We start from the raw sequence: 15138 nt of genomic DNA, 5'->3' as shown, positions 1-15138 counted from the left end.
TTTTGTGTGAAATGACGCTAACACGCAACACTAAGATGATAAACATGACAAGCATTATATCTGCTGAACATCCGCATCATCATTATGAGCATTTTAGCATGCTAATGTTGGCATGTAACTCAAAGAACCGCTGTGTCTGAGTACCGCCTCACAGAGCCATGACCGTGGTTGTAGAGTCTTGTTATAACCTTGAGGTTAGACATATCCATTCATGTTACAGCATCATCTTTTCTAAATGGCAGCTTGTAAGGTTGCAGGTTGTCTTTAAATGTATTACCTGTAGGATTATATCTGCTCTATTCTTTGTAAGCACAGGAAGGAAAACGGAGCAGACAAGCACTTGGGGCAGTCGGGTTAAGCATTGAGTGCCATTAGTTTCCCCAGACAGCTCAGACACGAGACAGTTTTCCTTGTTTGCTAATGATTGGACTATTTAATGCACCGTGATGTACCTTTCTCCTGTCCTCCATGGAGTCCTCTTCATCGATTTTGTCGTACCACTTCTCAAACATCCCGTCCATGCACTCATCCATCCACTCCTGGTTCTTCTTGTAGTCTGCGATTTCATCCTCTTCTGTCCATTGACTGAAGATGAAATGAAACCACAGAAATAATCCATCATCTGCAATTTAAGTGGCTAGAACACTGCTTAAAGGGATCATTAATTAATTAGTTAACCGCCATCTACTGTAGGTAATACACTGACTATGGATAAGTACCTCATACAACCCCACTTCAAAAAAAATGAACTTTATTTTGCACAACATTTGAAATAGATGCAGTATAGACTATTAAAAGTGTAATCTGTATCTTTTGCTAGCCTTAGTAATTGTTATCAATAGGAAAAGCATTGGATATCTACTGTGCGGCGCCTTGTTTTCTGATTGGGTCTGATATTACCTGATGGCGATGTCATGAACACTGATGTTCTCCTGGGACATGCTGAGCAGGAGGTCAGGAAGCTTGATATCCAGGAAGAGAGGAAGGTCATGTACCTCCCAGCTCATGTCTAGAAGGTGCAACAAGCAGGTCTGCACACACGACAGGGCCGGTAGCAGGGCTCTGGAGAGCAGGGATGAGGGTCTGGTTACGCCACCGCACGCACACTTGGAATTACAGTAATCGCTGCTGCACGCGCTTTTTCTGTTCAGTGACTCTAGTTATGCGTAAACATGGTGCGTTAACAAGGATAAGAGCTTACTTCTCGTTGAGGCTGCTGAAGCCTTGTACTGCCTCCACCAGCATGAGCACCAGCTGATGGTAGGAACGCCTCACCTCCTCTCCGAGCTTCTGCCCGCTGTCTGACAACTGAGAGAAGTAACTGAAAAAGACAAAGCAAAAGAAAATCTTGAGTGAAACACTACTGCAAAGTTGTATGTCAGCATACAGTCTATTTCTACACATATTATATATATATATTGTTCATATGTCCTGAACTGTCAAATTGATATTGGTCAATAAAGAAACAAATCTATACTGTTCTTTCATAATTTCATATTTTGGGACAATGTTGTTCAAAATCAGAAATATTCACTGAACTGTGACAAAAACATTTTGTACCTGGTGAAGTCTTTCTGGCATGCCAGCAGCTCCTGTAGGAACAGGATGCAGGGGGCTTGGAAGAGGTGAGGCCTTCCCAGGGAATGTAAACACTGCTGAACCATCTCCAGGACCTTGCACACGCTCAGAGCCTGGGCTTTGCTCAGGGCCAGGGTCTGTAGAATGCTACAGGAGGAAGAATTGGATGATTTTAACTCTGTACGGTACAAGTACACAAATGAAAAGATGCAAAATAGAAAAGTGGAGGTCAGTCACCTTGCTGTTGTGAGAGCCTGGTCCCTTATAAAATTCAGGATGTGTTTGAGTATTGGGTAGCGATCCTTGACAGAGGGGGTCATGCGAGGCTCTTCTATAGATCGACAGGACAGGAGGCGTAGGCGGGCCCGACTGAACGGGGCTTTGCGGGAGAGGGCGGAGGGCGAGGCCGGCTCCCCTGTCTGGGAGGAGATGCTCTCTGTGGAGCCTCTGTGGCCTTGTCTGCCGTGTCCACAAGAAGATGAGTTTTGCGCTTGAGCACCGGGGGGCTGGCTCTGTTCTGCCCTGGTGTCCACGCCCTCCTCGCAGCCTGCAGTCTGAGGTCCCTGAGTGCAGCTGGCCTGGAAGTCCCCTTCCGAGATGGAGCTAGAGCGGAGGAGTGGAGCGCGGCAGCCCTCTGCTGCTTTGGAAGAGTCGTTGTCCTGGTACGGTACTCCACAAGGGGTGAATCTGAAGAGCAGGAGGCTCTTCTCGATGCACATCTCAGCTGGAGAGAAAGGAAATAAGAGAAGTCAGCAAAATAATATCAACGCTTTAGAGCTTTTAGAGTGAAGGTATTGGTATCATATGAAATTAGAAAACCTAAAGAATCCATTGGTACAAACCATGTCATACTAGCTTGTCGGGAAAGAGGCTAAATAACGCTCATTTTCACAGGATCGCCCTTGACCTCTGACCTCAAGATATGTGAATGAAAATGGGTTTTATGGGTACCAACAAGTCTCCCCTTTACAGACATGCCCACTTTATGATAATCACATGCAGTTTGGGGCAAAAAACAATGCAGTTTTCTGAATGCAGTATAAAGGTGTTATTTTCCCCTATTCAAAAAATTATGTGTTTGAATATTTCTGCATACTGGGGTCCCTAAACAGTCTTGGAATTACATCAATTAGGTATCACTGTAAAGCTGAGACTCTTGTGGATCCAATGAGCCCAACTGTATTCATGTGTGATGCTGTCAGTCCCCATAGTAGCCATTTCATTGTAGTGAGACCTTTTTTTTTAAACTTGACCTCACTGTATAAAATGACCTGTGGTGACCTCTAGGATAATCACAGCCTCATGAAACTTTACAGCCACAAACTACAGACCTAGAGCATTCAGTCCTCACCTAGCGTCTCCATGGAAACCTCATCATGACCCCCTTCCTTCTCGTCAGGAACGTTCATTTTGCTAACTAGGTATCTCTGTTTCATCTCCAACTAACAGGAAATAAAAGACATAGGTCAGTTACATGATCATATATACATGATGTATATAATACAGATTTACATGATCATATATAAACTCAGCAGCAGGTAATCTGTCAGTAACACTCACCATCCATGTTCTGATGCTGTCTGCCAATGAATACACCTGCACAAACTCTTCATTTAAACAGGATTTGCAGTCCTGATTAACTACTCATACAAAGACAAAACAGAAGGGAGAAATCAACTCAAGTTAACCAACAACGCAGAGTTACCAGGATAAAACACAGCAAGAAACTGAAGAAATAGAACAGTTTTTTTTACTCTATGACGACTGATCACAGCCAAACATTACCATAGGTCCTCAGGGCATGGTTGAGGGCCGGTGTGTGGTACACCATGGCCGACCAGATGGCATTCACAGCCTGGTCTGTCTTTGCCCCGGCAGCAATCTCGTTCCTCATTGGCTGTTTTCTGCAGGACTGCATGAGGGTCTTCATCAGCTTCGTCCTGCTGTCTGTCGGTTCCAGGGAAGGATTCCAACGGGCAAAGTCCTCCAGGAAGCTCATTAACTCATCAAGCGTCCATGCATTTGTCTGTCACACAGAAAAGCCACATAGTATTAGAGCACCACCTAGCTGCTGAGGTCAATAAGCAACGGAAGAATGGAACTTCTACGTAAGTGGATTGAGCAGATTTGACCGTACCTGGTCTGTGGGTGTTTTGATCGGATTCGTCTCCCTTGTTTCACACAACCCGTGTCGCAGAATGGGTTTCCACAAAGGAGAAGACTGAACGTGGGACATTTTCCCTGGTGGAAGCTCTTTAACAGTACGTATCTCTGGAACAGACAGACACAAATACAAAAAATTTCAATCTATCATCGAGGGTATGGAAAATGCTTGCGTAAGATATAATTCTGAAATAGTCAGAAATATATTTTTTTGTTTAGATTAGAAAGATTCCAACTATGGTCCAACAGTCATTCCCAAACTTTTCTTTGGTAAAGGATTCACACGATGAAACATTTTAGATCAGTGGTTTCCAACCCTTTTCCTTAAGGGACCCCTTTTCTATCATTGAATAAACTGGAAACCCCTGACTGACATATTTTATATTCCTTGACCCTTAACGTGATCTCACTTGTGGTGACATGTAAATATTACGGCGAGCGTTTGGAGTCGTTTTTGCGTTCAAATGTGGACGGAGATATTTTGTATTTTTGTTGGGTGTTTTTAAACAAAGGGGAAATTACCATTTTTCAAAATATCTGTATATGCGTAGACAGGGCCTTAGATCACACACCTTTGTTTGATAACGTTTTTTTTTTTTTCTCACCGTGGGGGGATTTCAAGGCGAGGGTTCTGGAAGCAAGGCGACCCATCAGGCGAGCCACCAGCAGCTGCAGGTCTGACATCCAAGAAATAGTGATATCTGGCAGACCCAGGGCCGTCACAGTGAACTTGTAACCCCACTCGTTATTACTGCTATCAGAGTGGAAGAGGAACTGGAGTTGAGGGCCCGCGTCAAACGTCACCTTCTGAAGGAGCAAAGAGAAGCAGAAGACGTGTGTAAGACATTAAGCAACAACAGTGTTTCATATGGAGATGACTGAATGGTTTCCATATGTTACCTTTGGCCACTTCTCACTTCCAACCTTCATGTCATAGCGGACCTTCCCACCTCTAGAATCTGTGAACTCTAGGTAGTCGTATCTGTGAAGATCAAGAACAGAGAGGACGGGTTAAAAATTTCTCACTTGGGATTAAAAAAGTGAATATGTAATGTTTCACGTCAGTCACCTTTTCTCTGTCTCACAGCGTTCATCAAACTCCACCTCAAAGGAGGTAGCACCAGGGCAGGCAAAGATGCTGGTCTCGTGGCGGCTATTCTCATAGTTGTGAGGGGACTCCATGCTCCAGGTCCTCAGCACCACTGGCTGCTGGGGCTGGTGCCAGCTCTCCTGATCCGCCTAATGGAGACATGGGATGCAACTAATGTTACAGTCAAGGGTGGAATGTAACTAAGTACATTTACTCAAGTGCTGTACTTAAAGGAACACTGTGTAGGATCTAGCAGTGAGGTTGCAGTTTTTAAACTTCAAGTGTGTAGGTATTACTACAAGGGGTGTCGCAATATTGATTGATTGATTGATGATAATTGTGATATTTAAGAAATGAAATATTGATATAATGTTAATAATACACATATGATAATATTGGGTAAATGCTCCAGCGCCTTTTAAATCACACTTTTGTACAGTTATGGTAACAGATTCTCTCTCCACCTCTCTCCACTCGTATTTTGAGTGTAATTTATTTGCCAAAAAGAAGACAAAACACAGAATACACAAAGTTGAGGGATGAATTTGACTGGTAGCATTATTCATTTATTAGTTTATTTTATGTTCTATAAATGCGATGATATCATTATTGTGAATTCTTTTGGACACGATTATCGTTTCGTAAAAATCTGATATCGTGACAGCCCTAATGGTATTTCTACCCACACTGGTGACAGTAGTGTTAGTGTACTTCACGACGCTCCACACCTCAAATACTGGTCTGTATTTTCACCTCTCCGTTCATACTCACACAGTGGGATGAGAGGCTGTATAAATTCTGGTACAATAAGGTCTAAGGACAGAGTGGACTGACCTTAGAAAAGATGTCTCCAGTATCACTGGACAGGCTTTTGAGCAGCTCGACCAGAGAGGAGAAGCTCTTCAGCAGCACGCTGTGAGGGATGTCCAAAGAGCACAGCTCCAGGAGTAAAATCATCTGCCAGGACCAGAACAAATATTACATTCACTCAGCATGGTCAACCTAAAAATGATGCAGGTAGGCGGTTCAAAATCATGAGATAAGAGTGTAAAGTATTACCAGTTGTCTGAAGACTGTGGCGAGGATGGAGCTGCCTAGTTTGTCAGTAATTTGAGCACCAGTGTACCTCCCCAGCAGCGAACCGAGGACACCTTTGATACTTCCGAGGAACTGATCCACGTCTGTTGAAATAAAGCATTTGTTGGATTTTAGTTCTGGTCCGGTTCCTGTTCATGTTGACTTTTTATAAACAAACCAGAGGAGTAAACATGAAGTTCTACAGACTGACAAGTAACTCACTGATTGGACAGTTTTTGCTATTGTCATCCTGCATCATCAGGACCCACGTGGGGGAATCAAAGTCCGGTGACTGACAGAAGTTTATGCAGCACTTCAATGCTTCTGATGTGTTTATATATGTTCTTTGATTAATAACTGATTATAAGCATTACTAGTATTATTAGACTACAAATCGACCGTATGTTATGATGAATAATGGTAGAGACAGGACTGTATAAAAGCCCTTTTGCGCGCTTCCAGATGACCGGTGCTAATTAACACATAGTGCGAACGCCGGGGAGCGCACGGTCACACTCACGAGGCGTATTACTGTGGGATCGCTGTCACACACTTTTTAATGTGGTTAATGAACTGAAAAAGTACACAGGGTCAGATACACGCACAGCAGATTTAACAGCTTTCGACCTAATAATCAGGGTAAATACCCACGCTGAAGTATGACATAGGTGTTGATTTGCATAAATAGGTCATATACATACATAGCCTCATACAGATCAATTATAAGATCGCTTCCTGAACAGATTTCACGATTATCAGATGGATTTAGTAGTAGTTTAGCTTTTGAACTCATGCTAACAAACTGCACTAGAGTCCACTTGGAAGCGGACCGAGAACCATGTTTAGAGGCGGTCTCGGTTCGGTTGTTTGGTCCACACCAGTGTTCGATTGACAGCTTTCACACCATCCCAAACAAATGGACCAGAGTTTGTTTTAACCGAACCAAACAGGTTGTGAAAGCTTGCTCAGTGTATGTACTACCCCCTAACCCCTTAACTACATTTGACTGATCAGCACCAGGCTGTGTGCTCTAATAAACACATAATCTAACCCCGAAAACAGGAAGCTGTAATCTCGCAGTATCTCACATTTTAGAAGGATGTCTCTGGCCAGCTCCATGGCGACAGTGGTGGCAGCTCCTCCTTTGAGCTGTAGGTAGCACCAGGAGATCAGACTGCCCTGCAGAGCCCAGAACAAGGACAGCAACACCGTCCTGCTGGCTCCACTGTTCTCATCCACCATCATCACCTCACACTGAGAGATGGGAGACAGGTGAACAGAGAGGAGCATTAGAAAAGGTACACGGAGAAACACAGAGGGCTGTTGATAAATAACAAATAACATAATGAAACAGTAGAGACGTTGTGTGACGGAGGCCTCACCTCTCTTGTTGCCACCAGCAGCAACGTCTCCATAACTGACAGAATGGGGCTGATGTCAAAGTCCGCGGGAGCCCCTTTAGGTGGGAGCAGGAGAAGGCCACTTGGATCCTGGTCACTGCACAGAGACAACACACCTTTTGCCGATCCACTATGATCTGGACGTGTATGAGAACATGATGTTTGTATATCTACAGTCTGCTTACCTGAAGTAATTACAAAGCGATTCAAACGTCACCTTCACCGATTCTGGCTGATCCTGTTCGGTGATGTTTTTCTACAAAAAAGGCATATTATATCATCATTATCATATTATTATCATCATTATTATTTTCATTTGTCTATAAACTCACCATCATGTGGAAGAGTTTGTCCCGCCTGATGTGTTTATCGGGGAAGAAAACAGCTGCTCCATTAAGAATGGATTTAACTGCTTCCTTGTGCAGAGCTTTTTCCACTGATGTCTCACCCTCTGGACCGTCCACAACTGAAACACACAACACTAATATTATTGCTGCACAGATTTTCACAAATTCTTGAAAATAAATGACAAGTTACTACGGTCCGAGGACTGAGAAATGTAATCATTTAAAGTTAATACAAGGAGTTTTTAACCTACATAAGCAAACAAGACCATCGGCAAGAAGATTGCTTATTTCTATATCGTTATTCTTAAAGGAGCAGTGTGTAGGATCTGGCGAAATCTAGTGGTGAGGTTGCAGACTGTAACCAACTGAAGCCTCTCCTGTGTGCCAAGCGTGTAGGACAACTACGGTGGCCGATGCAAAAACGCGAATGGCCCTCTCTCTCTCTCTCTCTCTCTCATGGAAACACTACCCCTTTTGTTCACAGGGGGGCGTCAAAATCATCACAAAATGAAAGCTCCTTGTAGTTGCTTTATCCCAATGTGACCATTCAACCAACTACGTTTTACTACTCCCAGTTGTATGACAGCTGACGGGTCCTTACTGTGGCAGAGGTGAGTGTAGAGTTCATTGACTGCCCTGACAGAGTCAGACAGAGGCTCTGCACTGCTGGACGTGGATGGACAAGCCGCTGCTGCGGCTCCCTCGTCGGGCCCTTTGCTCTCCTCTGGGCCCCGGGGCTCCAGCGGGTTGGGCAGCATGGGGAAACAGTTCTGCATCAGCTGGAGCAGCAGAACTCTGCTCTTCAACACCTCCTCTCCGTCACTGAGACAAAGACATACGCTCGATTACAGGTGAGACCTTAATATGTCTGCACGTGTCCCAATGAGGAGAAGAAGAGCCAAAAACAGCAGTGACAGTACTACTACTCACATCTTCCCGAGTTTACTGTAGAAGGTCCAGAAGAGGTTCAGGGCGAGACCACTGAAGTCCAGAAGATACTTCTGCTTGAAGTGAGAGGCATCCTGCACAAATGTAGAGACAGAGAGACAGTCAAATCTATCTCAGGCCAGTGGTATGTTAAAGAGGACCTATTATCTTATTATACTATTAGCAGCTCAAACTGAGCGTTTCAGACAGAGGGTGAAAAGAGGTGCTGCAGCACAGCCGGTATGAGAAAAGTAAAGCATTTTTTGAACATTAAAGCATGTAAACATGTTATAATAGAAACCCAAATTACATATTATGTATTGGACCTGAAAATAAGCACAATATGTCCCTTTTAAATGGTAATATTTCTCATAAACCATATTGTTTCCGGTCGCAAAGAGGATGTTTCAGTCTCTCTCACTGGTGATATTGAAATGATGAGTGATAACTGTAGTAGTGTTTAGTAGTCACCATGTCTCGTGTAAGCTGCTGTATGAAGAATAGTGTCTTGTTAAGTAGACAAAGGCCGGTGACAGCATCACAGTCGAAGCTCTCCCCCTCTGGACTGAGGTCGTCCAGGTCTCCGAGCCTCTCTGGCCCCGGGCACAGGTAGCCACTAAAGCTGAGGGACTGCACTCCTAGGCGCTCAGCAGAGTCCTGCCTGGTGCAGAGGAATTTCACCATCAGGAACTGGGTAGACAAGGAAACAGAAGAAGGTGTGGTTAGTTGATTATGACAGCAATACTTAAGCATGTAGCTATTTTTATTGCATTTTGGAAGCCCGAAATACGTAACACAACACACTTAATAACTGCTTGAGGGGTTAAATAATGAGGTTCAAATGTGTAGAGGAAAGACAAAATGTGTCCTCGATGCAGTACATGTACCTTTGCAACGCGACACTGCTGCAGCTTGATCTCCACGTCGTTCCAGTCATCCTCGAGCTCGAACCAGCCAATCGGCTCGTCCTCCAACTGGGTTGGAATCTTCACACTGCAGGTCAGGTGACAGCATGGTGTGTCAGCCATTCAAATAAACCACTAAGACAGACCCCCACACTGCTGAGGGGTGTCATAACTCACACAAACTAACTACACTGTATTAGTATTATCTTATTAAGTTGAAAGTGCTACATCGTCCTGCATGCAGCGTACAAAATAAACACCGGTGTCCCCCAGACAAATGCTGGTAAAATATGGAAGTGGTAGGTAGATTTGCGATATATTGTTCAACATGTACTCTTCAACACGAGTACTCTTATTTGCTAATCATAGCTGTCTTCTCTTATTAAGGGCTCATCAACTTGTAAATTGAAACACAAAAGGACACTAAATTAAAATATCTGGAATAATAAAATTCAGACAGATTTAAAAGGTGTCCTTACTTGTCTTGCACAAACTCTTTGTAGTCCTTGTAGTCCCACGCGTCATACTTTTTGAACCTCTTGAAATGTTTCTCTGCATCAAAAGGGTCTTCCTCCTTGTACGCAAACACCAAGCCGCATTTTGATCCGATGGTTCCTTTTCGCACCTGATCATACAAACCAGAGAGGAAGTGTTATGTACAGCAAGCAATCCTCCATCACTGTCGCTTTAAAAAAAAAGAAAAAGAAACTCAATCAAATGGTGAAATCAAATGGAGCCTCACTTTGATCTTCATCTGAGTGACCTGGAAGTTACTCTGGTCCTCTGTCGACAGGATCACACTGGCTTTCTTCCTGCCGCTTTCTGTGAGAAAACCTTTGGAACAACAAAAACATTCAGTTACTTTAGGGTAACTTCTGTTTTTTTTTTTCAATCTGGTCCCTATTTTCCCATGTGTTGTGTCTAAGGGACTAATAGGGACAATAATTTTTGACATTGATCCAGTATTGAGGGATAATGCTGTAACCGACAGCTGCGAAACAGGCATGTGAGCAGCGTCAATGTAACATTTTGTTCACTAAAAAGTGCTTGTTTTTTCCACTGACAGGCTCAGATTGATATTATAAGTGTCTGACAACATGATGGAAAGGAACCTACAGAGACATAAAACATTTTCCTTACCTCCCCCTTGATCCAGTCTGTTTGTTATTGTGTCCAAGTCCTGCTCAAGGTAGGGCTGTGGCAATAACAGCAATATTGAAATACCGCAATGTTGACAAGCCAACTGCAGGAGATGGCAAGCAACCGCCAAAACCGCTTTGTTCACTTTTTTGAATTCTATGCAATGGGAGCGCTGTATTTTTACACTTTGCTACAAACGCCAGCAGCGTGACGAGCGTCTATTCTGCACTGAGCACTGAACGTTTGGTGGGTTTTTTTCTGCCGCCGAGAGTTGAAAATGTTCAACTTTGGAGAAATTAATACACAGAGACCGGCGAGTACTCTATCTTGTGCCGACATTTTGATATTCCGTATCATAGCAACCACACGCAATCAAAGCACTTTGAATTCAAAGACCTCATCTACATTGTCGAAATCATCTAAATATTAAGCCATTACATCGGAAATCTTCAAGATAACACCAAGCTACGCTTTCAGTACTCCAACACAACAAACTCTGCCCGTCTGGCACTTGCGTTTCCACCATGGAGGTATTCCACTATTCCACCGTTGTCTTCCGGCAACACGTCACCTCGCCAGATTTCAGAACGAGACTTCTCCTTGAGCGAGACTCTTTCCATAATGTTGTCAGACACTTATAATAACAATCAGAGCCTGTCATGGCAAAAACAAGCACTGCCCGTGAGCAGCTGTTGTCTGCAGCGTTCTCCCTCAATACTGGACCAATTTAAGAAATTATTGTCCTTATTAGTCAGTTAGTTTAGTTAAAACATGAGAAAATCCAGGGTCGAAGAATACCAAAGTTACCCTTTAAGCTGTATATGAAACAGTATTCATGTATTCAGTATTCTATAATGTTATAGTTATTTTCTCATTGAATAAGGATGGTTTCAGTTGTACCGTCTCCAGTGGAGGATTCTGTGAGCATGTTCTCTGGTCCTGACTTCTCCTCTTTACTCTTCACATCACAGGCCTGTAGGTGCAACTGGAGGGGCTTCCCTGTAATGAGAGACAACACATTATGACAAGTGTATTTTCTATGACATCATAGTTAATGATTTGATCATTTTCCATACAGGTTATCATTTCATTCCTGTACTGGGAGGCAGTGATAACCGCACTGAACTGCAGCTTTGTAACACAATTAGCAATTTTACACTGCGTAGTCCACTAATGCATCTCCTCCTCGTAGGCTCAGCACTTTCTCTCCCTGCTCTAAGGTTTCAAATGGCCTCGTGTGAGCGAGAGTAAAGGAGGGCGTTACCGTTGCGATTAAGTAGTCGCAGCCTAACGGAGGCCATGGACACGATGAGGGAGGAGGCCTTGTACTCGGTCTCTAAATGGTCGCTGATGCAGGACAAGGCTTGGAGCACTTTTGCCACGCTGCCTCTGGCCAGAGCGAAGGCCAGGAGGGTCAACTCGGCATCAGGACTCACACAGCAGCTACACAGGGGAAGAGACACAAACACAAGTTAGTTTTCATCATATAAAATGATCATTTGTGTCTCAATATCAGAGGTATTTTGGCCAAATAATTATATTTTCATGCATGGTCATAATTTCCTAATGTTACCTCATATCTTAAAGGATAAGTAAAGTTTTTTTCAAGTCAATCTTAAAACAATACTCGCATGCCTATATATATATATGTACATTGAAAGCATTATTGGATGATGTAATTGCTCCTACTGTCTATGCTGGCCGCAAAGCATAATTTATCTACCTCAGACTGTTGAAGATAGATATTGGCTTTAGAATGCATTTTTGCATGAAACAAGGACCCTTGATTGTGTCCCATATCACTTCACATTGAAATTGCTTTTTTAAGAGGACCTATTATGCTTTTGTGCTTTTTCCCTTTTCTTTAGTGTGTTATATAGCTTTTTGTATATAAGTTACAAAGCCCACAGTCCACGCCAAAGGGAGTTCCTCTCCCCCACAGAAACACTGCTCCTGAACTGCCTGAAACACCTTGCTTGAAGTCCCGCCTTTTCTTCTGTAACTTGGTGGTTTGGCACGCCCTCAAACAAAGCTAGTTATAGTGTTTCGGACAGAGGGTGAAAGGTGCTGCAACACAGCCGGTATGAGAAAAGTAAAGCGCTTTTTGAACATTATAACATGTAAACATGACGCTTCCAGCTTGCCCTAATAGCACCATATTGCAGCCCGTGAGCTGTCTACAGCGCTGTCGCTCAATATTGTACCAATTTCAGAAATTGTTGTCTCTATTAATCAGTTAGTGACAAAAACATGGGAAAATAGGATCCAGGTTGAAAAATACCGAAGCCACCCTTTAACACTGGGCTAATACTGATTAATGGCAAATACTATTTCTCTGCTATTTACTCTTGAAGAGTCTGGTCCAAGCAAACCACCAGCCAACTCTGGGGTCTCCTCTAAACACAGTATATCTATGAAATGAAGACACCATTTGCTTGCAAAAACTCCAGTAAAGACCAATACTGGCCATAATGTATGTCTAACAATGTTGAATGTATGAGTAAATAAACATAGTCCACAGTCATCTTTCTAGTAACTAACTGATGAGATCATTTCAGTCATGTTGTTGCTGATGCTGCTGTTGTTGTTGATAGAGACCCTGACCACCACTGAGGGATTTACAGTACATCAAATGGAACGGAAACAGTGTGTCATCGCCCCACTGAATCAATACTTTGATTTTAGCCTGTTTTCATTGTGATGATGTCAGCCTTATGAGCTCAGTGTGGCAGTGATGGGTGAGTGTGCTGATTACTCTGCTATCCTGAGGAGAAATCCATCCACCTCCTCCAGGATGTTCAAAGAGAAGAACTTGGGGAACTCTGTGGACGACGGTGTTAGGGACAACGGTGGCATGTGCTGTAAGGCTTTTCTAGGAGAAAAAACAACACAAAAAAAGTCCTCAATACCAAAACGATGGACAAATCACTGCACTTATACACATTCCTCATTTTTTTTTTTACATATGCAAAAAGTGGTGCATCTTACTGTGTGCTGTGAAGGACAGTCTGAGCCAATGCGGGGTTGGTCTCCATGGATGCGGTGACCAAGGAGGTGAGGAGAGACAGGTACCAGATGGCTGAAGCGTCCGAGACAGACACCTCTTTACTCTTGGTAATCTGATATCCCAGCGTCTTCAAGCCATGAATCCGCGTGTCGCATCCGTCGCTCAGGCACCGCTTGATGTTGATTTGGATGTCTGGGGTTTCGGTGAAGAAGAGATAATGCAATTAGCAGACTGATGGAATACATCACGCAAAAATGCCATAATGGGTTTCGTTGCATCATCCTCTGAGAGCGATATAAAATAGACGCTGATTGAAGGAGACACAAATGAAACAAATCACTTGTACTGATAACTATGAGAAGTTCAATCCATGCAAAGCCAGCCAAAGAATTTCAATTTGCTCATTGTGATTTAGAAAATCATCCACAGTCACTAAGCACATTATCAATTACAAAAAACGGAGTTAGTGAGTTTTAGACTAGCTTCTGTGTGGCTACACAGCTTCTAATGAAGGTGGATGACACAGACGGTCCTTTGAGACCTGAGGCTGAAGATGGAAATCCTGAGTTTAAGCCCTGTCAGCAGCAAATCAAACCAAAAAAAAACACACCAGTTCCTGGATTTGATGTTTGGGTTCGAGCTGAATTCAATCATAGGCTCATGGAAGCTTGCATGAGGATTGAAAGTGAGGCACTTAACCACTACACTATCTATCAACCAGTGTTGTAGTCAAGACCAACTAAACCAAGACCAAGTCATGACCAAGACCAAAGCGCATCGAGGCCGAGACGAGACCAAGACCAAGGCAGGGCGAGACCGAGTCAAGACCAAGACCAGACCGGTACATGCAAACCAGAGCAGAGGCATTCCTCAAACTGATCTGAAAGATCCACATTCCCATAAAAACACCCATAGAAAACAAATAAAGATTCTTCTTCATTCAACTCCACTAGGTCTGTCAAAGTTAACACGATAATAATGCTTTAACGCAAATTCGTCTCCAGACCAAGACCGATCTTGAGTACTACAACACGGCTGTGAACCCAGCTGTGCTCTTCTGTAGCCGTCACCAATGCTCTGTCTTCACAGAAGGAGTGAAAATGAGAAAAGACCGTTCCTCTACAAGCATCAGTGAAGAAACACACAAGCCCTAGATAAATAAACAGTCAACTAATCAGACGGACTGGCAGGTGGTGACTCACAGGGGTGTGTGATGTTGGCATTCTCTAAGAGGGCTACGTAGCCTGTGACATTGCTGGGGATGCGGATGTCTCTGATCTCCTGCAGGGAACGCCGGTTTTTCCCGACGGCCACGGAGACCAGCTGAGGCATGTAGCTGTGGTCATTAGAAGCCACGGCGATGGCCAGACGTCTCAAAACCACGTCTGGTTTCATTTTCAATCTGGGAACAGAAAGGAGAAGAGTTTCCTCTTTAAAAGTGTATCATATGCATAGCAGGGACCAAAAACACCATAATTAAAGGCTCAGTCACACATGTCAATCA

At 43.6% G+C, this 15138-nt stretch overlaps 1 protein-coding gene across 2 annotated transcripts in view; it reads right to left on the bottom strand.

Moving 5' to 3' along the window:
- The window catches only part of zzef1 (zinc finger, ZZ-type with EF hand domain 1), a 36847-nt gene that overhangs the window by 18697 nt on the left and 3012 nt on the right, over positions 1 to 15138 (bottom strand). For both annotated transcript variants that reach the window (XM_074610251.1, XM_074610252.1), the window contains exons 5-33: positions 14837 to 15036; positions 13616 to 13826; positions 13383 to 13499; positions 11892 to 12070; positions 11528 to 11626; positions 10230 to 10321; positions 9967 to 10112; positions 9470 to 9575; positions 9054 to 9272; positions 8586 to 8677; positions 8257 to 8477; positions 7641 to 7774; positions 7494 to 7564; positions 7291 to 7405; positions 6997 to 7162; positions 5891 to 6012; positions 5666 to 5788; positions 4811 to 4980; positions 4642 to 4723; positions 4347 to 4548; positions 3716 to 3849; positions 3364 to 3604; positions 3139 to 3218; positions 2930 to 3020; positions 1816 to 2302; positions 1561 to 1725; positions 1202 to 1321; positions 901 to 1062; positions 453 to 585 (exon numbers count right to left, since the gene is read on the bottom strand). In XM_074610251.1, coding sequence (XP_074466352.1) covers positions 453 to 585; positions 901 to 1062; positions 1202 to 1321; positions 1561 to 1725; positions 1816 to 2302; positions 2930 to 3020; positions 3139 to 3218; positions 3364 to 3604; positions 3716 to 3849; positions 4347 to 4548; positions 4642 to 4723; positions 4811 to 4980; positions 5666 to 5788; positions 5891 to 6012; positions 6997 to 7162; positions 7291 to 7405; positions 7494 to 7564; positions 7641 to 7774; positions 8257 to 8477; positions 8586 to 8677; positions 9054 to 9272; positions 9470 to 9575; positions 9967 to 10112; positions 10230 to 10321; positions 11528 to 11626; positions 11892 to 12070; positions 13383 to 13499; positions 13616 to 13826; positions 14837 to 15036 — 4480 coding nt within the window. The remainder of the gene's footprint in view (positions 1 to 452; positions 586 to 900; positions 1063 to 1201; positions 1322 to 1560; positions 1726 to 1815; positions 2303 to 2929; positions 3021 to 3138; positions 3219 to 3363; positions 3605 to 3715; positions 3850 to 4346; positions 4549 to 4641; positions 4724 to 4810; positions 4981 to 5665; positions 5789 to 5890; positions 6013 to 6996; positions 7163 to 7290; positions 7406 to 7493; positions 7565 to 7640; positions 7775 to 8256; positions 8478 to 8585; positions 8678 to 9053; positions 9273 to 9469; positions 9576 to 9966; positions 10113 to 10229; positions 10322 to 11527; positions 11627 to 11891; positions 12071 to 13382; positions 13500 to 13615; positions 13827 to 14836; positions 15037 to 15138) is intronic.

Source organism: Sebastes fasciatus, chromosome 16 (assembly GCF_043250625.1).
Source record: "Sebastes fasciatus isolate fSebFas1 chromosome 16, fSebFas1.pri, whole genome shotgun sequence".
In the NCBI taxonomy this organism is placed as follows: Eukaryota; Metazoa; Chordata; class Actinopteri; order Perciformes; family Sebastidae; genus Sebastes; species Sebastes fasciatus.
Note: the sequence above shows the minus strand (reverse complement) of the source record. Positions and strands in the feature narration are given on the sequence as shown.